The sequence below is a fragment of the Oenanthe melanoleuca genome, chromosome 2 (genome assembly GCF_029582105.1).
Source record: "Oenanthe melanoleuca isolate GR-GAL-2019-014 chromosome 2, OMel1.0, whole genome shotgun sequence".
Lineage (NCBI taxonomy): Eukaryota > Metazoa > Chordata > Aves > Passeriformes > Muscicapidae > Oenanthe > Oenanthe melanoleuca.
This window is the reverse complement of record NC_079335.1, coordinates 13,825,613-13,847,090: the sequence shown is the minus strand read 5'-3', so window position 1 is coordinate 13,847,090 and position 21,478 is coordinate 13,825,613. Positions and strand designations below refer to the sequence as shown.

The following is a 21,478-nucleotide window of genomic DNA, read 5'->3' as shown; positions in this document are numbered from 1 at the left end:
CGCAGTGTTCTCCAAAACAAAAACAAACCAGTTACAGAAAGCTATTCCAGTAACAACATGGATCAGGAACATATAAATCACAATAAGAATATGAGTGGACACAGTTTGGAGAAACTGGGAAAGAGCACAGAACCAGTTTTGGAGAACAACTCACATATAAAGAGCTTTACACCTAGCACTCTGGTTGAGAAATAATATCTTAACCTTACTACTTCCATCAAGCACTTTCATCAGACACACACTCCAACTTGGTGTAAATGAGGGGATAAGGGACAGGAGTACTGCTGTCATCCTGTCACTCACCATCCCCTCACCCTGGAATCATGCAATTAACACAGGTTTGCTGCACAGGAGAATGTTCTTATAAACTGTTATTCTGACCATAACTTCAGTTCTATTTAAGAAGATGAAAGTAAACAGAGTTTTGGTTCCTCTAGCTTTTTAAAATAAAGAGTCTGGTTAAGCACTCTGGAAGATGCCTGCTTTCATACTATCCTTGGTGGACCAATAGCACATGAAGATTATTGACTTTCAGACAAGAGGTTTTACAGCCCATCAGGTCCATTCATGGATTTTCTTATTAAAATGGTATTTGTATTATTTTATTGATATGAGTTTGGATTAGTGCCACTGTTTTCTTCCCCGCAAGGACAGAGAGCTCTTGCTCCCTCACACAGCCACTCCCAGCTGAGCTCTGGAACACAGGGCAACCACAAGCTCTTGTGGCTGGTGGTCACACCAGTGGCCACCCAACCCTGAAAACCATAGCTTTGAATGAAGTGTGTTTTGTCTTTCTGGCTCACATGGTTACACTGTAACAGACCCCAGCAAAGTAAGGATTAAATTCTTTTGACAGAAGTTCTCAGACTGAGCCATTTCCCTAAGGATTTATTGGAGTACCTCTGAAGTGCAGCACAATGGCCAACACCATTGTGGGGGAAGACAGCTAGAGCTGCAGGCCTCCAGCTTTTTGTCAAACTTGTGCTGCCTTTCATAAAGCACACGATGTCTTGCTTTTACACGATCAGAGTACATAAGAACATTCCCTCTACATGGCAGAGAGAGACTACATTAAACACACATCCATGCACCCAGTGCTAATCTGTCCTTCACAGTCCAGCATGTGTTTATTCATTCTCTTACCAAAGCCCAAACTTGTATCCTCAACTGCCTGGACTAAGAACAGATCTCAAAAGATGCTGCACTGAATTCCTTGAAATGGCAGTCACTGCTGCCTGACTGAGCCTAAGTCATACACCAGTTGATGTGTCCACAACAGAACTCAGGAAATACACAATGCCATATACAAGTCTATGAAGGAATCTATCTGGACAGCAGTGATCAATTGATCCAAATTAATAGCTAATGTGTCTTCATTGTCCTGTATCAATTAAATCCCAACTTTCATAAGCAGGCCTGTAACAGTGATGGTGGATGACCAGAACTTTGCAGTCCATCAAACTCTCATGCAACATTCCAGATGCAGTGGAAGAGAGAACCTGGCCAACACTGAAGAAAAGGATGTATGAATAATGGATTAATGGATAAAGGGAAAATGAAGAGTTCTAAACATCTGGGGAAGACATTCATGCTTCAGCATGTGCACCACCTTTGACATGACACAAGATGAGGTGAGCTTCTATTAACATCTCATAGCAAAACAAAGGAACCCTAAAACCCCTCATCACAATCCACAAGACACCAAGCCTGAAGAAACAATTCTGTTGAGACTTCAGCTCTTTCAGACAAAATGCAGCTTACTCAACTAATCAGTTTTCCCCCAAACACAGTGAGCAAGGCCTAATTAGGAACATAATGTAATGTGTGAAGGACATTTTGTTAAAAATACACTGCATGTACTGAGGAACTGTTTTTTTCATACAGTGTGACATACAACAGGCACTGAACCAAAACACCACAGAAGTATGTGGTTTATGCTTATCCCACTGGACTACCAAACAACATTTAATTTTGAGAAAGCATAGCAGATATATAGTAGAGGGTGTCTAAATATTCCCCTACAGTATTGCCACAATGACTGCTTTTCTTACACGATACCACAGACTCTACCAGAGAGCTAGCAACAAAAGTCATCATAAAACATCTAAACCTCATTTGGAAAATATATATAACTTTTTTTGTTACTCCTTTTTCTCTGTCTTCTAATCTAGACTTCGTATTGAGCCCAGTTTTGTATTTTCTTAGCAGCAAAAATTAGAAGTAACTCTATTTAAGTCAATAAAATTATTGCAACATGAAGAAGGAATCAGCCATCTGCAAAAAACAGTCTAACAGGTAATTTTCCACTGACAGCTCTTACCATAAAACAGGTTTTATCTGACCCTGTGTTTTATCTAACACTGAAAGTAAACAATTAATTCAAAATGGACAATGCTTTTAAAGGCAGTAGGTCCTACATCTGTGCTCTTTATATATAATTATTTTCATCTTAGTAAGCAGACACTTAAGAAGGACCACCATCAAATTCTGGATGGAGCCTATTCATCACACAAAATGGGCAGCTGAAAATCTCTATTTATTCATGAATTATTTTACCTTTTGTACCCCCCTTGGAAAGCATGTGGAGTCTATGAGACGTTTTCACGCATCATTTCTTGTAGAAGAACATCAAGTCATATTTTATGCCCTCAGGCAAACTTCTCCTATCTGATCTCAGTAACTGTCCATATCAAAATTATTTTTCATACCTTGTGTAAGCAGCTGGAGGTTTCGGACTTCTTCTCTCACCTTCAGCTGAAGGACTTGCTGCAGAATGTGCTGTCGCAGGCTTTCCTGGGCAATGCCCATTCGTTCAAGCTTTTTGTCAGTAAGTCTCAGCAAAGCACGGCCTGGAAGCAAAAGTCAAAAAGAAAAATCACCCAAGGATTTCCATTAGTGCAATAGGCTCACTCTGACATGATAACTTGTTACAGAAAAAAATTCTCAGCCCTGAAATACCTCATTCTGGGAGGATATTGTTCCATCTGTTAGGTACTTCCTTACTGTTAGAGATTTATGAGCTGCTCCTCCCTTTTCTATTGTTTTTCTGTATTGTTTTGCTGCTTTGTGAGATATAGGCATATAAAACAGGTATCTTGTGTGATTTTAGATAACCAATCGCTGTTCTTAAGGCCCAGTTGGTCTCCCATAGGTAGGACAACCTCTAAAAATCCACAACTGACATAGGTGCTTAAATAGACTCTCACCTATTTTGAAATTTCATGTCAAGAAATGAGTGAAAACCAATGGCCATGGGTTTTACAAATTAAAGCAATTTAAGATATACCAAGGATGAATATTGTTGCAATTCAGATATGTCTACAGTTTAGCAGCACCATTTCCGAGCATGGTTCTGTACATGGTTCAGCCTTCCAAATCCCTCTTAAAAGCAAACTACCACAGTAAAATTAGAAAGAAAAAAATCCCAGAAAATCTCTATCAATTATATCTAAATCATTCCCAAAAAATTTTTTGTCTGACTATAAAAAGACATCTGCCCAAGTATAAGGAGCCCATGGCTTTTGCAGGCATTCACTCCCAGTTTGTGACCTACCTTTTAATATTAGGTAAATGTTGAAACACAGTCTAGGGCAGATTGTAGATGTTAAAAAAGTCAAACAATCTACAATCTCCCAATTTTGCTAGTGGAACTCTGCCTCCATCTTTTGGGCTATGCTATAAATAAATAAGCAAGGCTATACACTGGCTTGTAAGCCAACAATAAGGAAGTTGGCAGAATTTTACCCTAGGAAGAAAACCAAAATGTATTTTCTTTGGTCTTCGCCTCTGCTGTGAGGTAGTACAGGGAGGAGTTTTGTGCAGCCCTCTACTGACTCTTGATTCCCACTGTATACATTTGCTATCCAAAGGTGCCCTGGCCAATAACAACAAATCAAACTGGAGCTACATTAATACTACCTTGAAAATGAGATTATTGGTTCACTTTTTAAAACAGATTCAACTTTTTACCTCCTCTGGTTTTTAATTATTAAAAATCCCTTTTTTGACTTCTCAGGCCTTATTCTGAAACCAGAAGAAGATACCAAAGAGCAAGTTAATCCCTCTGCAACACAGCAGCCTCTGTGCTACTATTACTATGGCTTTTGGTTGAATGGTACAATTTAGCTCATTTGAACATGTTATTCAACACAGCAAGATAAGGCCCTTATTCAAGCTCTTTCCTTACAAAATAGCAAGGAGTAAAGAATTTTTATAATTATTTTAATTTAAAAAATTAAGATAAATGCCAAAAATTTAAAGAGGCACAGAGTATCTGCCCCAAACCAAGGAGTTAGCAGCATGCCTTTTTACAAACTGCTAGATTTCACTCATAAGCAGTTCTGTAGGATCTTCATATGACACAATGTAAAATACTGGGATATTACTATTAATAAAGCAAGATGTTATTGATCAGATAAAAATGACAGCATTCATAGATTTTCTGCCTTTCTGTGTCTCTCAAACACTACATGCTACAAAGGATGACCTTTTGATTAGGAAACCTTTCTTTGAAATCATAAACAAGAAGAATTCTAAGGGTTAATGTAATAACAAACTATGGAAATTAGCTCTCTCGCAGATCAATGCCAGCTGTCCAATTCCCCTGGTGATAAAGGCAGCAATAACGACTTCAATTTTTATACCGTCTTATCACACTAAAACATCTTAAAGCAATGTATGAAGGATGTACAACAGTTCAAGAGTATGATCTGTAATGTCAAATTAGCAACTGAAAGCAAATAAAAATACAAGACACCGGTTTAAAGAGTGCCAACACACATGACACCTTAGGGCAGGGAGTTAGCAACAGTAATATGAAAGGACAGCAGAGGCCACGCATCTCATCCAGTGCCCTCCACCTCTTTTTGACCATGAATATTGTCATTACTCCTTCCTTCCTCTGGGCAACTCTTCAGCTCATATTCAAATTGTTTTTCTACCCCAGCCACTGCCTTTGGAAGTAGAGTGTGCACAAAACAGAGATGTCTCTTTTCAACACTTGGCATGTCAGTTCCTCTGTGGCTTAGACTCAAAGCAGGATGCTATTGACTCATACTCTCTGTAGCAGCTTGTGCAAATTGCCTTAAATTAACTCTTTCTTGCACCAAATCCAAAGTGACATGTTGAGGCAGTGATGAGGCGAGAAAGCAAACATCCAAATGTGGCATTTCAAGAATGCACTAAAGGACCTGAATGTGAAAATTCAGTCTTCCCCATACCTTTTCCCCTCTCAACACTTAGAACAACAACATCCAAGGTACAACTGGAATAATTTTCATTCTGATACTAAATCAAGCATTTGAAATTATATTTTTAGCACCTGGACCAGTCACTAAAGCCAATTAGTCACTAAGGCCAAGATCCTGACAATGAGCTAATGATTTTGGATGCTTCCCTGTCTCACTTCCTATATTATGCACATCTGAAAGAGTAATCATTTCTGCTAAGAACTCTGTGTTATTGAAAATCGAAACCAACTGCCCAGAGAATTTGTGAGTCTCTGTCTTTGGAAACATTGGTCAAACCTGTTAGACAAGGTCTTGAGCTGCACTTGTCCCTGCTTTGAGTAGATGATTGACAGAAATGCCTTCCACCATCATGTGTTCTATGGAATAACCTTTATGAAGGATCTTGATCTAAAGATCTATTTTCATTAAAAAAGCTAAGATTAAAAATGGAAATTAATAAGAATACACAAAAGATGGCCATTTTATCAAGCAACATGGTTAAACAGAGACAGCTATACAGTAAGAACTGTGAGTAGATTTTTTAATTTTCAGACAGTGCAGATATAATACATTATCAAAAGCAGAGCATGTGACAAAAGTAATATTTTCCAAGAGTATACACTGATCTTTGCTCAGATACAAGTAGAATGAACTTAACTACCATTGCAGGAAAATTTCCCAACACTACAGACACTACCTCTTAGATGTAGGAGCTACTTGCCTAGGAGGGAATAGGACATTTTTTCAAAAGCACCTAAACTAAGAGAACCACAAAGGTCCCAGTAACAAAGACCTAGGCTAGTTTCAAGGCTGGAAACCAAATGCTTTAAACAAAACTCCACAACTCCCTCAGTATATGTACTGATCTTTTAGCACCTAAACCCCAACCCTCTCATACTCAGGGCAGATCAGACATGGAATGTTCTGAGACACCCTGAGGGCAAACACAAAACATAAAACACTTTCCAGCTTAATAATAGATTGATGGCCTAATTTTTTCTAATATGACTTAGCTGCTGCAGATCTCATTGAATCAAGATGGGATTAGATGAAAATCTGAATGGAGGGAGAAACATTGCATGCCACAGAACATTAGCAGAAGTATAAGCATTGGTCCAATGAGGCTGGCATTGGCCCTTGAGCAAGGAAAGCAGCACAGACTGCTGTACCTAATGAGAGATGCCCAGACCCCCCTGCACTGGTGTATCCTACTGCTCTTCCCCCAACTGCCAGTCCACAGACACATGGAGGGACACCTCACAGAAAGCCTTGAAAGAACTCTCGTGATGCAGGCAAAGGGATAGGTAAGAAAGGGCTTATCTAACATGTGGAAAGAACTGAAGAAATACAGGAAAACAAGGGCAGATAGCTAGTAAGATAGCTCTGACAAAAAACCTGAAGAAAACTAATTGTAATTGTATGAGTAATTTAAAGCTGATGAAAATGATCAACCACTACTGGGAACAAACGATGGTGTGAAATACGGCCAAGACACGTGACCCTGTCCTCTAAGTACAATATGAAAAGTATACCTGATTATCAAGACAAGATGTTCAGTTTACTTACCTGCAAAATCTGAAAAAAATGGAAAATGAAATTCACTAAGCCCTAAATTATGTAGTTTTTTTCAAGTTTTTACTTAAATGCTGCAAATGCCATTTTATTCTTAGTTAATAGATAACAGTGCTCTAGTTTTTCAAATGTGGTGCTTTTGTGTTTACTTGAAATAGTCTGATCATAGCTTTCCTCTTGCTTAAACAGGCTGATTGTTGGCTTCTCTTGACTGCAGTGCTTAAAAACAAGCCTCCTTGGACATATCATGAAAGAAATTTCCATGACAAAGACACAGGCATAAATACCATTGTTCAGGTGCTGGTGAGACACAAGTATAAAACTCTCATCATATACTCAGGAAAGAATGCAAACAAGAATGGGCAAAGAAAGAGGCTATGACTTCAGAGTAAGAAATGGCAAAATTATGAGAGGAGGCAAGAAATAGTCACCTGCAGAATGAGAATAACCTCATGACAGCAGTGGGGGGAGATGAACGCTGGGAAAAGAGAAGATCTATTAAACTATGGAACTGATTTGAAAAGAACAAATGGATATAAATGCAATTGAGGATGCTGAGTTCAGAAATATCTTTTAAAAGAAACAGCACAAACCAGAAATCAATCCAATTTTCAGAGCAAACTTGGTATGACTTCATGATACTTTTCTGGATAACCTATCAGATCTTCTACAGTCCTACATTTTCTGCTTTTCCCATGAGAATTTAAGAGCTTGTCTCTCCTTCTCATGCCTGTCTAATCACTAGTCAACCAGACACATCAGCTGCTTTGTCATCAATGCCTTGTGGCAAATCTACAGCTCTTCTTGCAAAAGCAGCTAGATCTGATTTGTCTTACTAATCATTTTAGCCCTAAGACTAATGTAGATTCTTGGTAAACTGCAGCTTGCATCACCATCTCTTTGTCCCCCTTCAGATATCTAGTATGTCACTAATCATGGAAGACTCACTCGATTTAAAAGTAAAAATGGATTCATTTTTCATCAGATTTACCATAGCAGCATATACCTTATTGATCTACCTGCTAGCTTAAGGGCAGCTGCCAGCCTAGGCAAAGATTAGCTCCCAAAATTGCTATTGGCACCTACCTGGTACTTCTGATGTGATGAAAAAAATCTCAGCTGGGGACCAGCTTAAATAGACAGGAGACACAAGGGATACTGGTATAGAAATAAAGAATGAACAATAGTTTCTAATCATAGGGACCAAGAGGAGCAGAGACTATTTAACCTTGAAGAATACTAAAGATCTCCAGCTGAGGAAGCTCTCCAACATCTGAGCCAGCATTCTTGTACTTTCTCATCCTGTTAACAAAACCAGTAAACCTCCATGAGGCCACTGGAACTACCTTCTGGAATGGAAGAAGTCCATGACTCCAGCATGTCTCCAGTGGAAGCATAGGAAGGCTCACATATTAATTTTCTCACGTTATCAAACTAACTTTGGACACAGCTTTATTTGTTAGCACCATCAAAGATGATTCTCAGTCTCTTTCTCACTCATTATTTGCTGGATCTGGATGACACCCACTCTATTATAGAGTTTCTCAAAGAAAACACTGTCATACTGGTCAATAAACATCTGATCAAACTCAAAGAAGCAGCTATGTAAACAAAGGCACTTTCTGAATATTATCTGCATCCCTTGTTTCAACATCATATTTGTTTAGAGTTCTAAACATGAAGAAGTGATTACTATTTTTACTTCTGCCAAAAAATCTACAATAAAATAAGTTTATTTCCATAAAGCCCTGCTCAGGTCACAGTTTTCTTGCATCATCCCATCCTTCCTCCACACTTCTGAAACCCAAGCATGAACAGAATATTAAAAAAAAAAAGTAACTCAACAGAATCTTTAACTTAGTTGCATTTTCAGATATAAAACTAGCAAAAACCAAAACATGGCTTTGTTTCTAAATTTGTTTCTGACAAACTTACTAAGATGCATCTGTGAAGCTACTTAACTCAGATTGCTTAGTTTGATGAAATTTCCTCTCAGCTTAGTGCTGCCTTTTCCAATCCCCTCTATATTCCATCATATACCACTGACATTTTCTATTCCCTTAATTCTGATACAGTCCTCTGAGCTATATATCTCCTGTTCAGTGAGGGTCTCTGAAATTTCAAGTTAGGAGATGTCTTTCTGACACTCAGTTTTCCTTGTCTCTTCCCAAGGATGTCTCCCAGCTAGCTACCCCAGTTGCTTTCCCCCAGGCCACTCTCTTCAAGGCTCCTATGCTCCTGACAGGCTCAAGCATGACCATCAGCTCAGTCACAACCACACTGGATTTATGCTATGGAACAAAACCAAAAAACCTGCGGTAATGGTGAAGTCATGTAAAAATACTGAAAGACAGTGAGTTAACAGAGCATGGATATGGAACATTCAATTTAGGAACTGCAATTTAGAAGTATGCTTATTTGTCCCTGGTAGATACTTCCAGCCAAGTAGCTTTTTTTTTTTTGAAGAAATTTTTCCTAATATCCAATACAGATCTTCGCTGGTAGGGTTGTTGTAACCCATGTGCAGGACCTGGCACTTGGCCTTATTGAACCATGTATTTGGGCTCAACACTCCCACCCAACTTGGTGTTGTCTGCAAGCTTACCAAGAATGTCCTCAATCCTTTTGTCCAGATTATCAATAAAGGTCTTCAACAGAACTGCTGCAGACACATAAGAGCCTTAGTTATAAAATTTTTAATTAATTACTCTAGTGTCTAATGATTTATTGATACAGTCAAGAATATATTTATTCTAAGACAATATTAGAATACAAATCTCAATATAGAGAAGGGAAGGAGTTAATGAGAGACTGTGCATTATGATTACTGGAAGTGGTTCAGTTGGTAATTTACTGTACTGATGGGAACTATATTGATTTCTTACAAGTCTTGAGTAAAAGACTCTTAGATGGTCCTGTTTTTCAGATGACCATATTCAGCACCTGATGATTTTAATAGGAGGAAATAGTAATAACTTGAATTCCCTTCTGAAATATAAATTCAAGCACAAATCATATTACAGCACTTTTCAAGCATACTGCAAAATGTGAGACAACCATTTTTAGTGCTCTCAGGAAGGACCCAATAGGACCCACAAAGTAAATTAAGGATAAATGCAAACCTTTAGCAGGCAGTCTATAAATCCACATTGTTTGTCGTACATACATCTGCCAACCTACTTCCTGGACATACAAAATTATGTATTATCTACAGCTATATATAAAGATAATACAGACATACAATAATGAGCTTTTATTATATTACACATCATATTTTTTAAGAAAAAACCCTAGGACTATTGTTTGTTGGTACCTCTGTTCTAGATTTATGGTCCCTCTATTCAAATAAACATCCTCAAGGTCTTTCCTGTTCGTGATGGAGTGAGTGAATCTGTCAACACGCTTGATTTTTTTCACCATCAGCAGGACATGCAGTTCCTCAATTCCTAGTTAATATAATGTTGCTCCCTGTGTAGCACATTATGCACTAAATACCCCATTTCTTTTTTAATTTAAAAAAAAAATCACATTAGCTCATTCTTGCTGCCAAGAGTCTTGTTAATTTATTCAGGAGTAAACATACATTCATACATTATAATGTACAGCTTCTACACAGAATAGATTAGGAAAGGGAAAGACAATTTGGAAAGCATTAGAATTGACTGAAGTCTTTAAAGCAAACTCAAACAAGAACTTTTTCTGTAACTCCTAACGGTGGATCTTATGAAAATCAGATTTCTTGCAGAAAAAGGGATAATTTATACCACAAGAAAAATAACCATACAAACATGCCCACCAAAAGACCCCAACACTCATTCTTGAATGACCAACCCAAGTGGAACTGGGAAATCCCTGCAATGACACAGAAGACAATCCATTTATAGGCAAAATCTTTCATTGTTTTCAAGCTTTGGGGCTGGCTGAGGCAGAGCTCATTTTCCCCTCAGCAGCTCTCAGAGCCTGTGATTTGCAGCAGTAGCTGGGAAGCCACTGAAAACACAGCAGTGTTTTGGCTAGAGCAGTGCTCCCACAGCATCCAGGCTGTCTTTCCAACATTTCCCCCTACACCCAGGCTTGGGATGGGCAAAATCTTGGGAGACGACATAACCAGGACAGCAAATTGAGAAAAGTGATATTCCATGACATATGCTCAGATATGAAAGCTAAGAAATAGGAAGAGAGGACATTCATTATTTTATAATGTTTGCTTTTCAAAGCAACCACTACATGTGCTGAAGTCCTGCTTCCCAGGAAGTCACCAGAATCACTTCCTGATGGGATGTGGAGAATAAAATTTTCAGAGTTTTTCGTTTGCTAAAGCATCACATTTTATTTTAGTAAACTGCCTGTATCTCAGCCTACGAGGTTTTTTCCATCTCCTTTTCTTCCCCCACCTTGCTGAGGAGAGGAGTGATAGAGATCTGGGGGGAACCTGGTGTCAAGGGAAGATCAACCCACCACAGTCACGCCTTGGAAGGAGATCTTGGGGGCCATCTGACTCATTCTGCTGGGGAAAGCCATCCCTTCCTCCTGATTACTCAAACTGCCACACAGCATTTAGGCAGAAAAACCTACACAAAGTATTTGAAACATGTTTAATTCATTTTCTGAGTCTTTTCTAATGCCAAACTTGTGGGAAGCAAGGAGGACCGACATAATGTGAGCAGACAGCTTACTGTACTGCACTGCAGAAGGTCTGTGGGCCATCAAAACTCCAGCACAGCAGAATCTGAGAACTTACATTTTCTAATAGGATTTTCCAATCACTGCTGTGTTTAAAAGAAACAATTAAATTTTATTGAATATTAAAATAAGATTTCATATCCCAATGCAGAGGTACATACAGTATTAAAACACTTCCCAGTCCGCATCCCTAGATCTCTCTTGTTCCACATTACCTCCAAGCAGCTTGCAGTGATGCTTTCTTCCACACTCATACCATCTTAATCCTTCATTTATTAAAATAAAAATTAAATTCAGAGAGGTTTTTTATTCATATTCATGAGGTTAATAATTCATACTAATAAAAATGGAAAATTAAAAGCAAGATGCTCATAGGTTAAGCACTGTAGACTTCTTCAACTCTCCTAACCTGAAGGAGGAACCAGACACATCGCCCCAGATGCATGTTTTGCTCTAGCATCTCTCTTTGGGGGCTTTAATTAGAAGCCTGGCACCTGTCAAGTGGCACACACCACCTCCAATATGCCTCTGATATGTCTCTGCTGCCCATTTCATAACCATGGGAAATATAACTTTCCTGTTGTAAAAGTTACCTCTACTCAAATATATGTACACTCTTACAGGCACTAATCTGTTGCTGCACTGCTGGCTCAGTAGTACACCAAACTTTGCAGAATTCCGTTGCATTTCTTCCAGCTTTTATTACTGTAGCTCTGAGGAGAATCAGCACAAAAGGATTTTATTTGATTGGTCTATTCCTCCTACTTAATAGTTACACTTGCTTGCAAAACACTGTGAGAGAGTCATTTTGGATCAGAAAAAACCCAGATACCTAAGCAACAAATTATTGTAGCTGGTTTGTAACAACTCGTCCCTGTAACAGAATCCAGACCTTATTTTTTAAACTCCATATTCTGTACCTCAAGCATTTGGTTCAACAATAATATTACAACACTAATGTGCAGGAGCCTTACCAAAGACTGCAGCCCAGCACTGTGGTCCAAATGGATCATGCAGCCCAGCCCCTTGCTCTAGCTTTGGGTCTCATTCTCCCAAGCAAAAATAAAAGCTCACTGTCCACTACAACCTGCAGGAAAACTTTGTGTGACCTTTTTTATAAAAGAACTGCTGCAGCTAGGAGCAAGGGAGCTCTTCCAAAAAGACAGAGGCAGCTCATCTTCAAGCTCTCAGCAGAATGTGCAGAGGCCCCGCTCCTGCTCCAGCCCAGGGGCTGCCCCAGTCCTGCAGAGGTAAGGCTGCACTGACCTTGTTGTGATGCACTTGGGAACCTCTGCAGGGTGCAAGGGCTCCAAACTCTGGCAACTCCAACCTCTTTCCAAGACCAGACACAGAGAACCCATTCCAGCCCTCCTTTTCCTACATGCTAGAGAAAGGGCCAACTTCCCTGGCAGGTGGATAATTTGGATGCAAGATTTGAAAGCCCTCAGTCTGAAGGGGAAACCAGAACTTTTCCCTTCTGCTCTTCTGCTCCGACTGGGACAGCTTTGGGAACGCATAAAGAATCGACTGCAGGCACTGAGGTAAATTCATGGCTAAAATAAAAAGGGAAGTAAGATGTTCAGGTGTCTCCAGGCTTTTTCAGAAACCACAAAATAGACTAGTCAGGATGATAATTTACGAGTTCACTTTTTAATTCAGAGCATCACACCTAGGACCTGAGTCAGGCATAACGGGATCTGTGTGTGTCACTCACTCTGCCTGTTCAACAGCAGATATCTAAAAAAGAACTTGGGACAAAATACTCCCTCATTCTCCAAAAGCTTGTAATTTAGCATCTAATTAACAAAAACAGAGTTGGCTAATTTTAGCTACAGCTGAGCCTAAGGTCAGTGGATGGCTTCCAGTGACTACAGCAATACTAGAGCTGCTTGTGAGAGGAATCTCACCAACATTTTAAAATGGCAGAATAATTCTGCCATTTCCAATGTGATTTGATTTAGCAGGAAGGGGCAAAACAAGAAAAAAGTGCTGTAAGGTAAACCCAAACTAATTAAAATGAAACACTAATTAAATGATGAAGCTAATTCACAATCAGAGCCACCTAGCAGTGAAATGGGTGATTCTCAGGTCCTTGTAGTCTTGCAATGGAGGTTTTGGAAGAGACTGTTCAGAGGAGCTCAGGTTATTGGGGTCTACACAAGAGAGAGGCAGGAGTATTGGAGGGCCCTTTATCTCTGCATGAGATCTAACATCTGAAAAGGCCTTGGGAAAAGTGTGGAAAAGAGTAAATGGAAGTAAAAGGAAGAAAAGGAAATCTATATAAATCAAACAAGTACTAGTAAACTAGGTAATATGGGGTGGGGAGTTTCGCTTTTTATTGCCTTTCTGATGGCTTCAGTGGGTTTTCTTTATACTATAAATTAAATTTTTCCTTTCAGAGAGAACAGCAAACATTAAATCACTCTGTGATATATGAATCTTCAGTTACACCTTGTTTTTAAGAAAGAATATATGGAGAGGACACATTTGAATGCATCACATGATTCACCTTTAAGTCTTTCTTTAAAGAGGCACCGAGTTGAACAAACACTAATCAACCAATAAAATCAGATTAGAGAAAAAGCAACAGCTGTGGCTAGTGAACATATTACAACTCTTACTGACAATTTGCCTGTAATAGTTTATATAGAGGGAAAGACTGAAAATTATCATCACAAGAATTTCCTACAATAATACTGCAGACTAACACTCACCGAGTGAGCAGATGTCACACTGTCTAAGCACAGTGCTTTTACTCACAGAATATGCATTAGGAACCAGTGACACACTGGTTAAGTGCAGGGCAAGATACTTCACTGATGCAGAGAAGGACTGTTCTCACAGGTTGAATGAAGATGCTGTCACTTGTATCAGTGCTCAGACACAAATATGCAAAATAGTTTTTCCACTGGTTTACACACACACACACACATACACAAAGAAAATAGAGGAGGAAAACATAATTTTCAGCCTTGCAAAATTTTCCTAAACCACAAGAGTCTAGAGAATGTTTTCGAGTACTGAGCCACAAATTGAATCCTCAGTCAAGTACTAAATTGTTTATCTTCATCTCCATTCATTAGCTTGCACTCAGTCTTACAATACAAAAGCCAAATCATTTTAGGGTTAGTTTCAAATGTGATTTTGGTTATGCACAAGAGACAATTTCTTATTTCTGTGTTATAAATAAACATTTAGGCTTAACTCTCTTTCCTGAGTTGTAGACATCTGTCTTGTGAAACTCCAGCAAGTAATAATATTCATATATCAAGAGCTGAATAGAAGCAATATAAACCAAAAAAAGTGACAACAGATACTAAGAAATTATTTACCTCATCTTCCAGTGTATAATTAAAATTCTAAATCAAATATCCAGGTTTGTAAACACTCTTCACTTATATTTCTTTGTAATATTTTCCTTTGAGTCCTCTTTGTCATACACATTTTGCTTGGTTTTCCTCGCCGGCTTTTTTCTGTTTTCTTCCCACTGAAACAAGTTCTTTTCTGCAGATTTCTCAGACTGCAAAGCTTCCTTGGTTAAGCCAGATGTGAGCACTGACAGTATGAATTCCTGTCAATACCCCTGAAGTAAATCAGCTGGATGGTATGTAGGATCACAGCATCACGGCTGTCTATAGATTGAAGTATCAATAATAAATCCTTTGGCACAGCTGCATAAGAAGCTGATCTAAATCACTTCCAGTCTGCTCCCAAGCAATTTTCTGATGACCTTTGAAGATGGGCAAGCCAAGATTCTTTCTGCAGCATACAGCAAGACACGGGTACTCCCAGTCATGGCCTCAGGACCTTGTATCTGCCCTCAGTAGCCATGTTCTCCTTAAATGATGAGATCACATAAGATCCTTTCATAATGGTGTAAGAAATATTTTTGTTATTCAGTGAGCAAGAAAAGACCTGGGATCCTGGTGAATGCCAAGCTGAATGTAAGCCAGCAGTGTGCCCTTTCAGTAAAGAAGGTCAGCAGTTTCCTGGGCTGCAGTAGGACATAACATTTCCAGCAGGTCTGAGGAGGTGATCTTTGCTTCTACTCAACCCTGGTGAGGCCACATCTGGAATACTTTGTCTTGTTCTGGAATCCCCAGTACAAGAGAGACATAGGCATCCTAGAGCAAGTTCAGCAAAAGACCACAAAGAAGATTAATAGACTGGGGCATTTGTAAGGTAAGGAAAGGCTGAGAGAGTTGAGATTGCTCAGCCAGGAGAAAAGAAGGCTCAGGGGGTGTTTCCCAAAATGTGTAAACACCTGACAGAAGGAATAAAGAGACAATGGCCACAAACTGGAACAAAGGAAATTCCATTTAAATGTAAAGAACCTTTTTTGAGTGTGTTTGAACACTGGAACAAATGTTCAGAAAAGTTGCTGGGTTTTCATTCTTGGAGATACAACTGACAGGACACAGCCCTGGACAATCTGCTCTCGTGGGCTCCGCACTGAGCAGGAGGTTGGGCAAGATGACCTTCAGAGGTCCCTTCCAACCACAGTGACAACAATGATTCTATTCCATGAAGCAGCCAATCAGGCAGCCTGAACTTCAACAGAGTTAGCAAGGTCACAACTAGCAGGTACTGAATACGAGAGTCTTATGTAATTTGTATAATGATGTATTCAATTGACATGTGCAAACCAAGGAGTCAGGTGAAAAAATACCTACCTACATGGAACCTCCCTCAAAATTGTTTAAATACAAGGGTACACCACCTGCAGTATCCCTCAGCAGCAGTATCCAGATATTGGATTTCTCTAAAGAAAATGCTTTAAGTAGCAAAATTATAAGGGCAGAAGGATGGGGCCCATTAGGCTTGTATAACTTGGGGATTTTTCAGCCCTTTGAAGCTCAACTGATGTCACCTATTCTGAAAAGATGACTGTTTCTGGTTCCAAGAACATTCATTCTCCACTGCTGTCTACTCCATTAAATTAACCACTGCCACCAAGGTCCAGCTGCTGGAACTCAGTTGTTTGTACTATCAAATCCCCCCTGAGATTTCATGAGATGCTACTGACCTCTTTGGACCACCTAATAGTTTCTCAGAAACTTCCAGGTGTATTTCAGGAATAAGCAGTGATTGGGGGCTACTTCCCACAGATGGCACAACAAAGCCATCCTGTCCTTAAGAGCAAGAACCCCTAGCAGAATGGGCACAAGTTGTTGCAATTGCTTATTAATTAGCCACAGTGTCAAATGGTGTTTGAGAAACATCACTGACATCAACATGGCAACATTAGAGAGCCAGAAGTTCTCTTGTCAAAACCCAACCAGCTCTACCAACATAGTACATCTGGTGTATAAAGGTTCGGTCAATCTCAAAAGACAAGAAGACTTCCAGGATTCATTTACTCTTCCTGAAAAGTAAAAATATAAGCTGGTTTTTCAGAAATCAGAGGTCAGGAGAGACAAAATTACCTCCTTCTTTGTGAATTCTAAGTGTCCATTGGCACAAGCCAGAGTAGCTGGAAAGGATTTCCTCTGCTGTTTTTTACCTGTTCTAAACTTTTAAATGTCTTGGTTCTCTCAACAGTAAAAATTATGAATAACAATGAAAAAGAGATGTCTGGTCAAGTTTCAAATGACCATGGCAATTTTATTTGGATATAATTTTCACTTCTAGGCATTTTAAGGATTCTGCTGGCTTTAGGCCTTGTCTCATGTCTTACTTACAAGAAAGTTGTTCCAACATTTTCAAATACTGGAAATGAGAAGGAGAAAGAGAAGAGGTGTAAATGACTGAGCTACTGTGTTTGAGGAAAGCAACACATTTCTTCAAGGAATGCTACTTCTGTGAAGTCATGTAAGAGACAATGTGTGAAAAACAGCCCAAAAAGCAGTAATGTCAAGTCCAATTTTGGATTACTTCTGAAGGGCAACATGCTGCATATCACATTGCACAAGTCAGAAGAGCTGTCAAGGATTTTTATACATATATTCTGCCTGATTCACAGGGACCATTAATTACAGTTGTAGAGTGTGCCGATGTCAGTTCACTCATATTTCTCAGAACACCCTTAATGTCTTCTGCAATCCTGACCTCTAAGCCAGTACTGTTTCTCAAGCACTGTCAGGACACATGGAAAAGTGCCATTGGTTCCCTCCCACCCGTGAATACAATTAGACCACTGGCACAGTCTCCACAGGAACAGCTTTACAGCAAAGGCAACAAAAGATCTGAGAAAGGAAGACTGACAAAAATCTGTTACTTCTAGAGAGGGTCACCAAATTTTGGTCTTTACCTAAGCACAGTAATTACTGGGATATCATTCCAGACTTGGGATAAACACTGTGATCAAAGTAAATCACCTTCCTACAACTCTGCAGACTGACCACCTTCTGCAGAGTAAATTCCTCAGTCCTGGAAAGCACCTCCTCTTTGCCAGCCAAGAGCCTCCTCCTGTTGCAGAGTGGCTGGCTAACAGCAGACCTGCTCTACAGGACTGCTGTAAGAGACAAGAAAACTACTCTGCTGTCACAAAAGTGGTCAATACAAAGACAGCTCCTAATGGTTTGCTCTATCAGTGTTCCTGAATGGTAAAAAGTTGTTAATAACAAACATTGCCACTTCCCACTCTAAGTTTTTAGATTCACCACAGATACTTTAATCAAGCTTTAAAGCACCACACTGATGACCTGGAGAGGTGATGAAAAAGGTTAAAAAGTACCACAATGCTGGGACTTTATAAAGGTCCTGATTTACACCCACAGACACGCTGACAACAAGAACATTTGCATCTACAGAGAGGAGCATCTCCTGAGATCAGTCTGGACTTGCAGCATTTTGAGACTGCCAAGCATTCAACACACTCCCCAAGTTTGCAACATCTTCCACTGAACCCTTGCCCAGAAAAGAGAATCAATTCAAGTCTGCCTTAAGAACTTTCAGAACAATCAAGAAAAATGGTTTTTAGAGAGCAGCTAAACAGGCTCTTAACACAGAAATGTTTCTTGCTATGGCTGACTTCTGCAATGCAATCAAGAGTTTTCTGAAAGCAAGAGAGACCTCCACATCAACATGCAGTATCAGACCATCTCAGTTACACGAAACAGGCACTATGAAATGATTTTAAAAAGAGAGAGAGAGAGACTGCTATTTCAAATCCCAGAGGGGTTAATGGGAAATCCATGTTCTTAGATAAGAAATTCTATTTGTGTGATAAAGTAAAATGTTGCTCCGTATATAATGTCACAGTTTAACCCTAGCTGGCAGCTCAGCACCATGAAGCTGTGGAATGGCAAGGAGAACAAAGGAAGGAAAAAGCCTCGTAGGTTGAGACAAGAACTGTTTAATAACTGAAACAAAGTAAAATATCATAATACCAATGACAGTAAAATATACTACTAGTGATGATAATAATTGAAATGGAAAAAAAAAAAAAACAAACAGGTGATTCTCAGTACCTCATTCCCCAGCAGCAATTGGCTCCTCCTGGCCAATTTCCCCAGTTTATATACTGGGCATGATGTTCTACGGTATGGAATATCCCTATGGCCAGTTCATGGTTGTCCTGGCCATGCTCCCTCCCATCTTGTGCAAATTCTCAGGGGTAGAGCCTGAGACACTCAAAAGTCCTTGACTCTGGGCAAGCATTACTAAGCAACAACCAAAATATCAGTGTGTTACCAACATTACCCTCACACTGAAACCAAATCACAGCAATGTACCAGTGACTAAAAAGAAAATTAACTTTATCCCAGCCAAAACCAGGACAATACTTAGCCACCTGAGTGTGAACTCACATAAAGTGTTACTCATAACTGAGGCATTCACACTCTCATTCATATTGTACAGCTTCAGTTTTAATGAACTGTTACATACAAAGTTATTTTCACATAATTTTTCTTCTCTGTTTTTTATAGGGCCTGCTTGGATATTATGACAGTTGTGCTTCAAAACAGAAAGAGAAGAGTATAAAACCATCAAATGACAAATACAATGATATATCAGGATATTATTTATTATTTTTAACAACAAAACCTCAATAGTTGTTCACATTAAATCATTTTTATTGCAGAGTCCTAAGGCTGTCCAAAGCTAGAAGAGCATTTGATAAAGAAGGCTAAATTATTTCTGTATCAGTTACATTTCTATCTTCTCACACTGATTCTACAATGAAAAAAGCAGATGAGCTGTCTCCGGTACCTTTCTTAAGAATCTTTCAATAAGTTGATATTGTTATTTTGTATCCTTTATTATTATTTTTGGATAGTAGTAAAAACCCACACAGTGGAAAGACAAGTATACTTCTCTGAGCTTTCTTAACTCCCCAGAAGAAGAGCAAAGAATTTGTGTCCCCTCTAAATGCTACATTCAGTCCAGTGGTGGTAGGTGATAAGTACATAATTTCTCCTTCCATTAAGTTCTACTTCTACATTGTCTTAAATACTTACAGGAGCTGGAATCAGTACTGGCTGAGGTAGAGAGCTGCAGTCCAGGTTTTTCTTGTTTTAACTTGGGCTCTCTAAAGATTTCTATGACTCCACATGCTTCAGCAGCACATGGGTTTGGATAAGAGTTGTATTATTCACAACACCACAAGGTTTGAAAGCAATATGGCACCTCTAACAAGAGATGCAGAAGGTTTTTAAGTTAGAGCATCACACGTCTCACTGTATTGTTGAGAGGCAATAGTCAATACAGTGTGACCACAGCTATTCCATTTCACAAAGGCAGAGAGCCCTGGCTGCCTCCTTGCTCAGAACCTGCCTGATTCCTGACTTTACAGCTCTGTTAAACTTCTGCCTGACACCTGGCAAAGATAAAGCTCCCCTCTCCAGGGGTCAATTATGCTGAGCATTTCCAGTACATGACCACAATACAGCTGCCTGAGGCATGACTGGGGACCAATCAGCATAAAGAGATGTGATCTCCCCACAAACTTGAATTGCATGGGGTGGTCACAGATGCACACCAATATTTCAAACTGGAGATGAAATCCTGACTGGATGCCTCTGGAGCAGGAGAGAATACATCAGTCTGCACTGATCTGCTTCATTACTGGCTGTATGATATATAAGGAACTACTAAGAACACTTAGTATGCTTGCAAGAATTGCAAGAGGACACAAGGGCATCCACGCCTACTTTGTGGAGGGCAAATCCAACCCACGTCTAAATTAATCCACTTCCAATGTGGTTTGACAACCAGATGACACACAAATTTTAGTCACAGGGCTTGTTAGTGCAAAACAATTTGAAGCTGAGTTAAACTAATTTGTTGGCCATGTTGGGCCACTGCAGTTGCAATCAGTTTAAGGAGTCCTCAATAACCTCCTACAGAGGACAATTATATGACTCGTCACTGTGGTTTACATAAAACAAAACAAGTTCAATATTCTAGCTATGATTTTGGTCCAAGGTCAAATTTGGCAACTTCTCTTTTCTGCACTCAAGAAAGCCATTAATTATTGAAAACCAGCAAGCGGCACGCTTGTTTTTTTTAAAATCACATATCAGTCTAGTATTAGCAAGTCCTCAAATTCTTTGGGAAATCTATTTAATCATTTTGATATATTTCTGAGAGATAATATCAAAAGATACTGCTTCCCACAGTCTCTCACTACCAATTATAACTGCAGGTTTGTACAAGAGAGTGTTTCAGACTACAGTTGTTTATACAACTCTTTTACTGTGGGTAATTCATTGAGGTACAGAATGGATCCAGCACATCAAAGCTTTTGCTACACAAAAGTGTTAATGGCACTGCAGCTTACAGCGTCTTTCTGCCAGATGGATGATCATATTGGTGTAACAGTTCCCAGCAATTCTTGCAAGTCAGCAATAGACTGCACAAGATTTAGTGGATGCTGTTTAGCTAGAGCTTGCTTACATAAAGAGTATGCAAATAGTTGCTTACTACTGAAGGATTCACTCAGATGGAATGCAAAAAAAACCATGCTCTACTTTGCCTTATATTTTCAAGACTACTATGACTAAAAAGAGATAAAGTTTCCATCTTTTTTCTGTAAGTTGCATTCTGACATC

At 39.3% G+C, this 21,478-nt stretch overlaps 1 protein-coding gene across 4 annotated transcripts in view; it reads right to left on the bottom strand.

Moving 5' to 3' along the window:
• The window catches only part of SAMD12 (sterile alpha motif domain containing 12), a 173,926-nt gene that overhangs the window by 89,496 nt on the left and 62,952 nt on the right, over positions 1-21,478 (bottom strand). For 3 of the 4 annotated variants that reach the window (XM_056484061.1, XM_056484060.1, XM_056484059.1), the window contains exon 4: positions 2,709-2,849. In XM_056484061.1, the coding sequence (XP_056340036.1) occupies positions 2,709-2,849 (141 nt within the window). Of the gene's footprint in view, positions 1-2,708; positions 2,850-21,478 lie in introns of those variants that run through there. The other variant, XM_056484062.1, reaches the window with a different exon arrangement.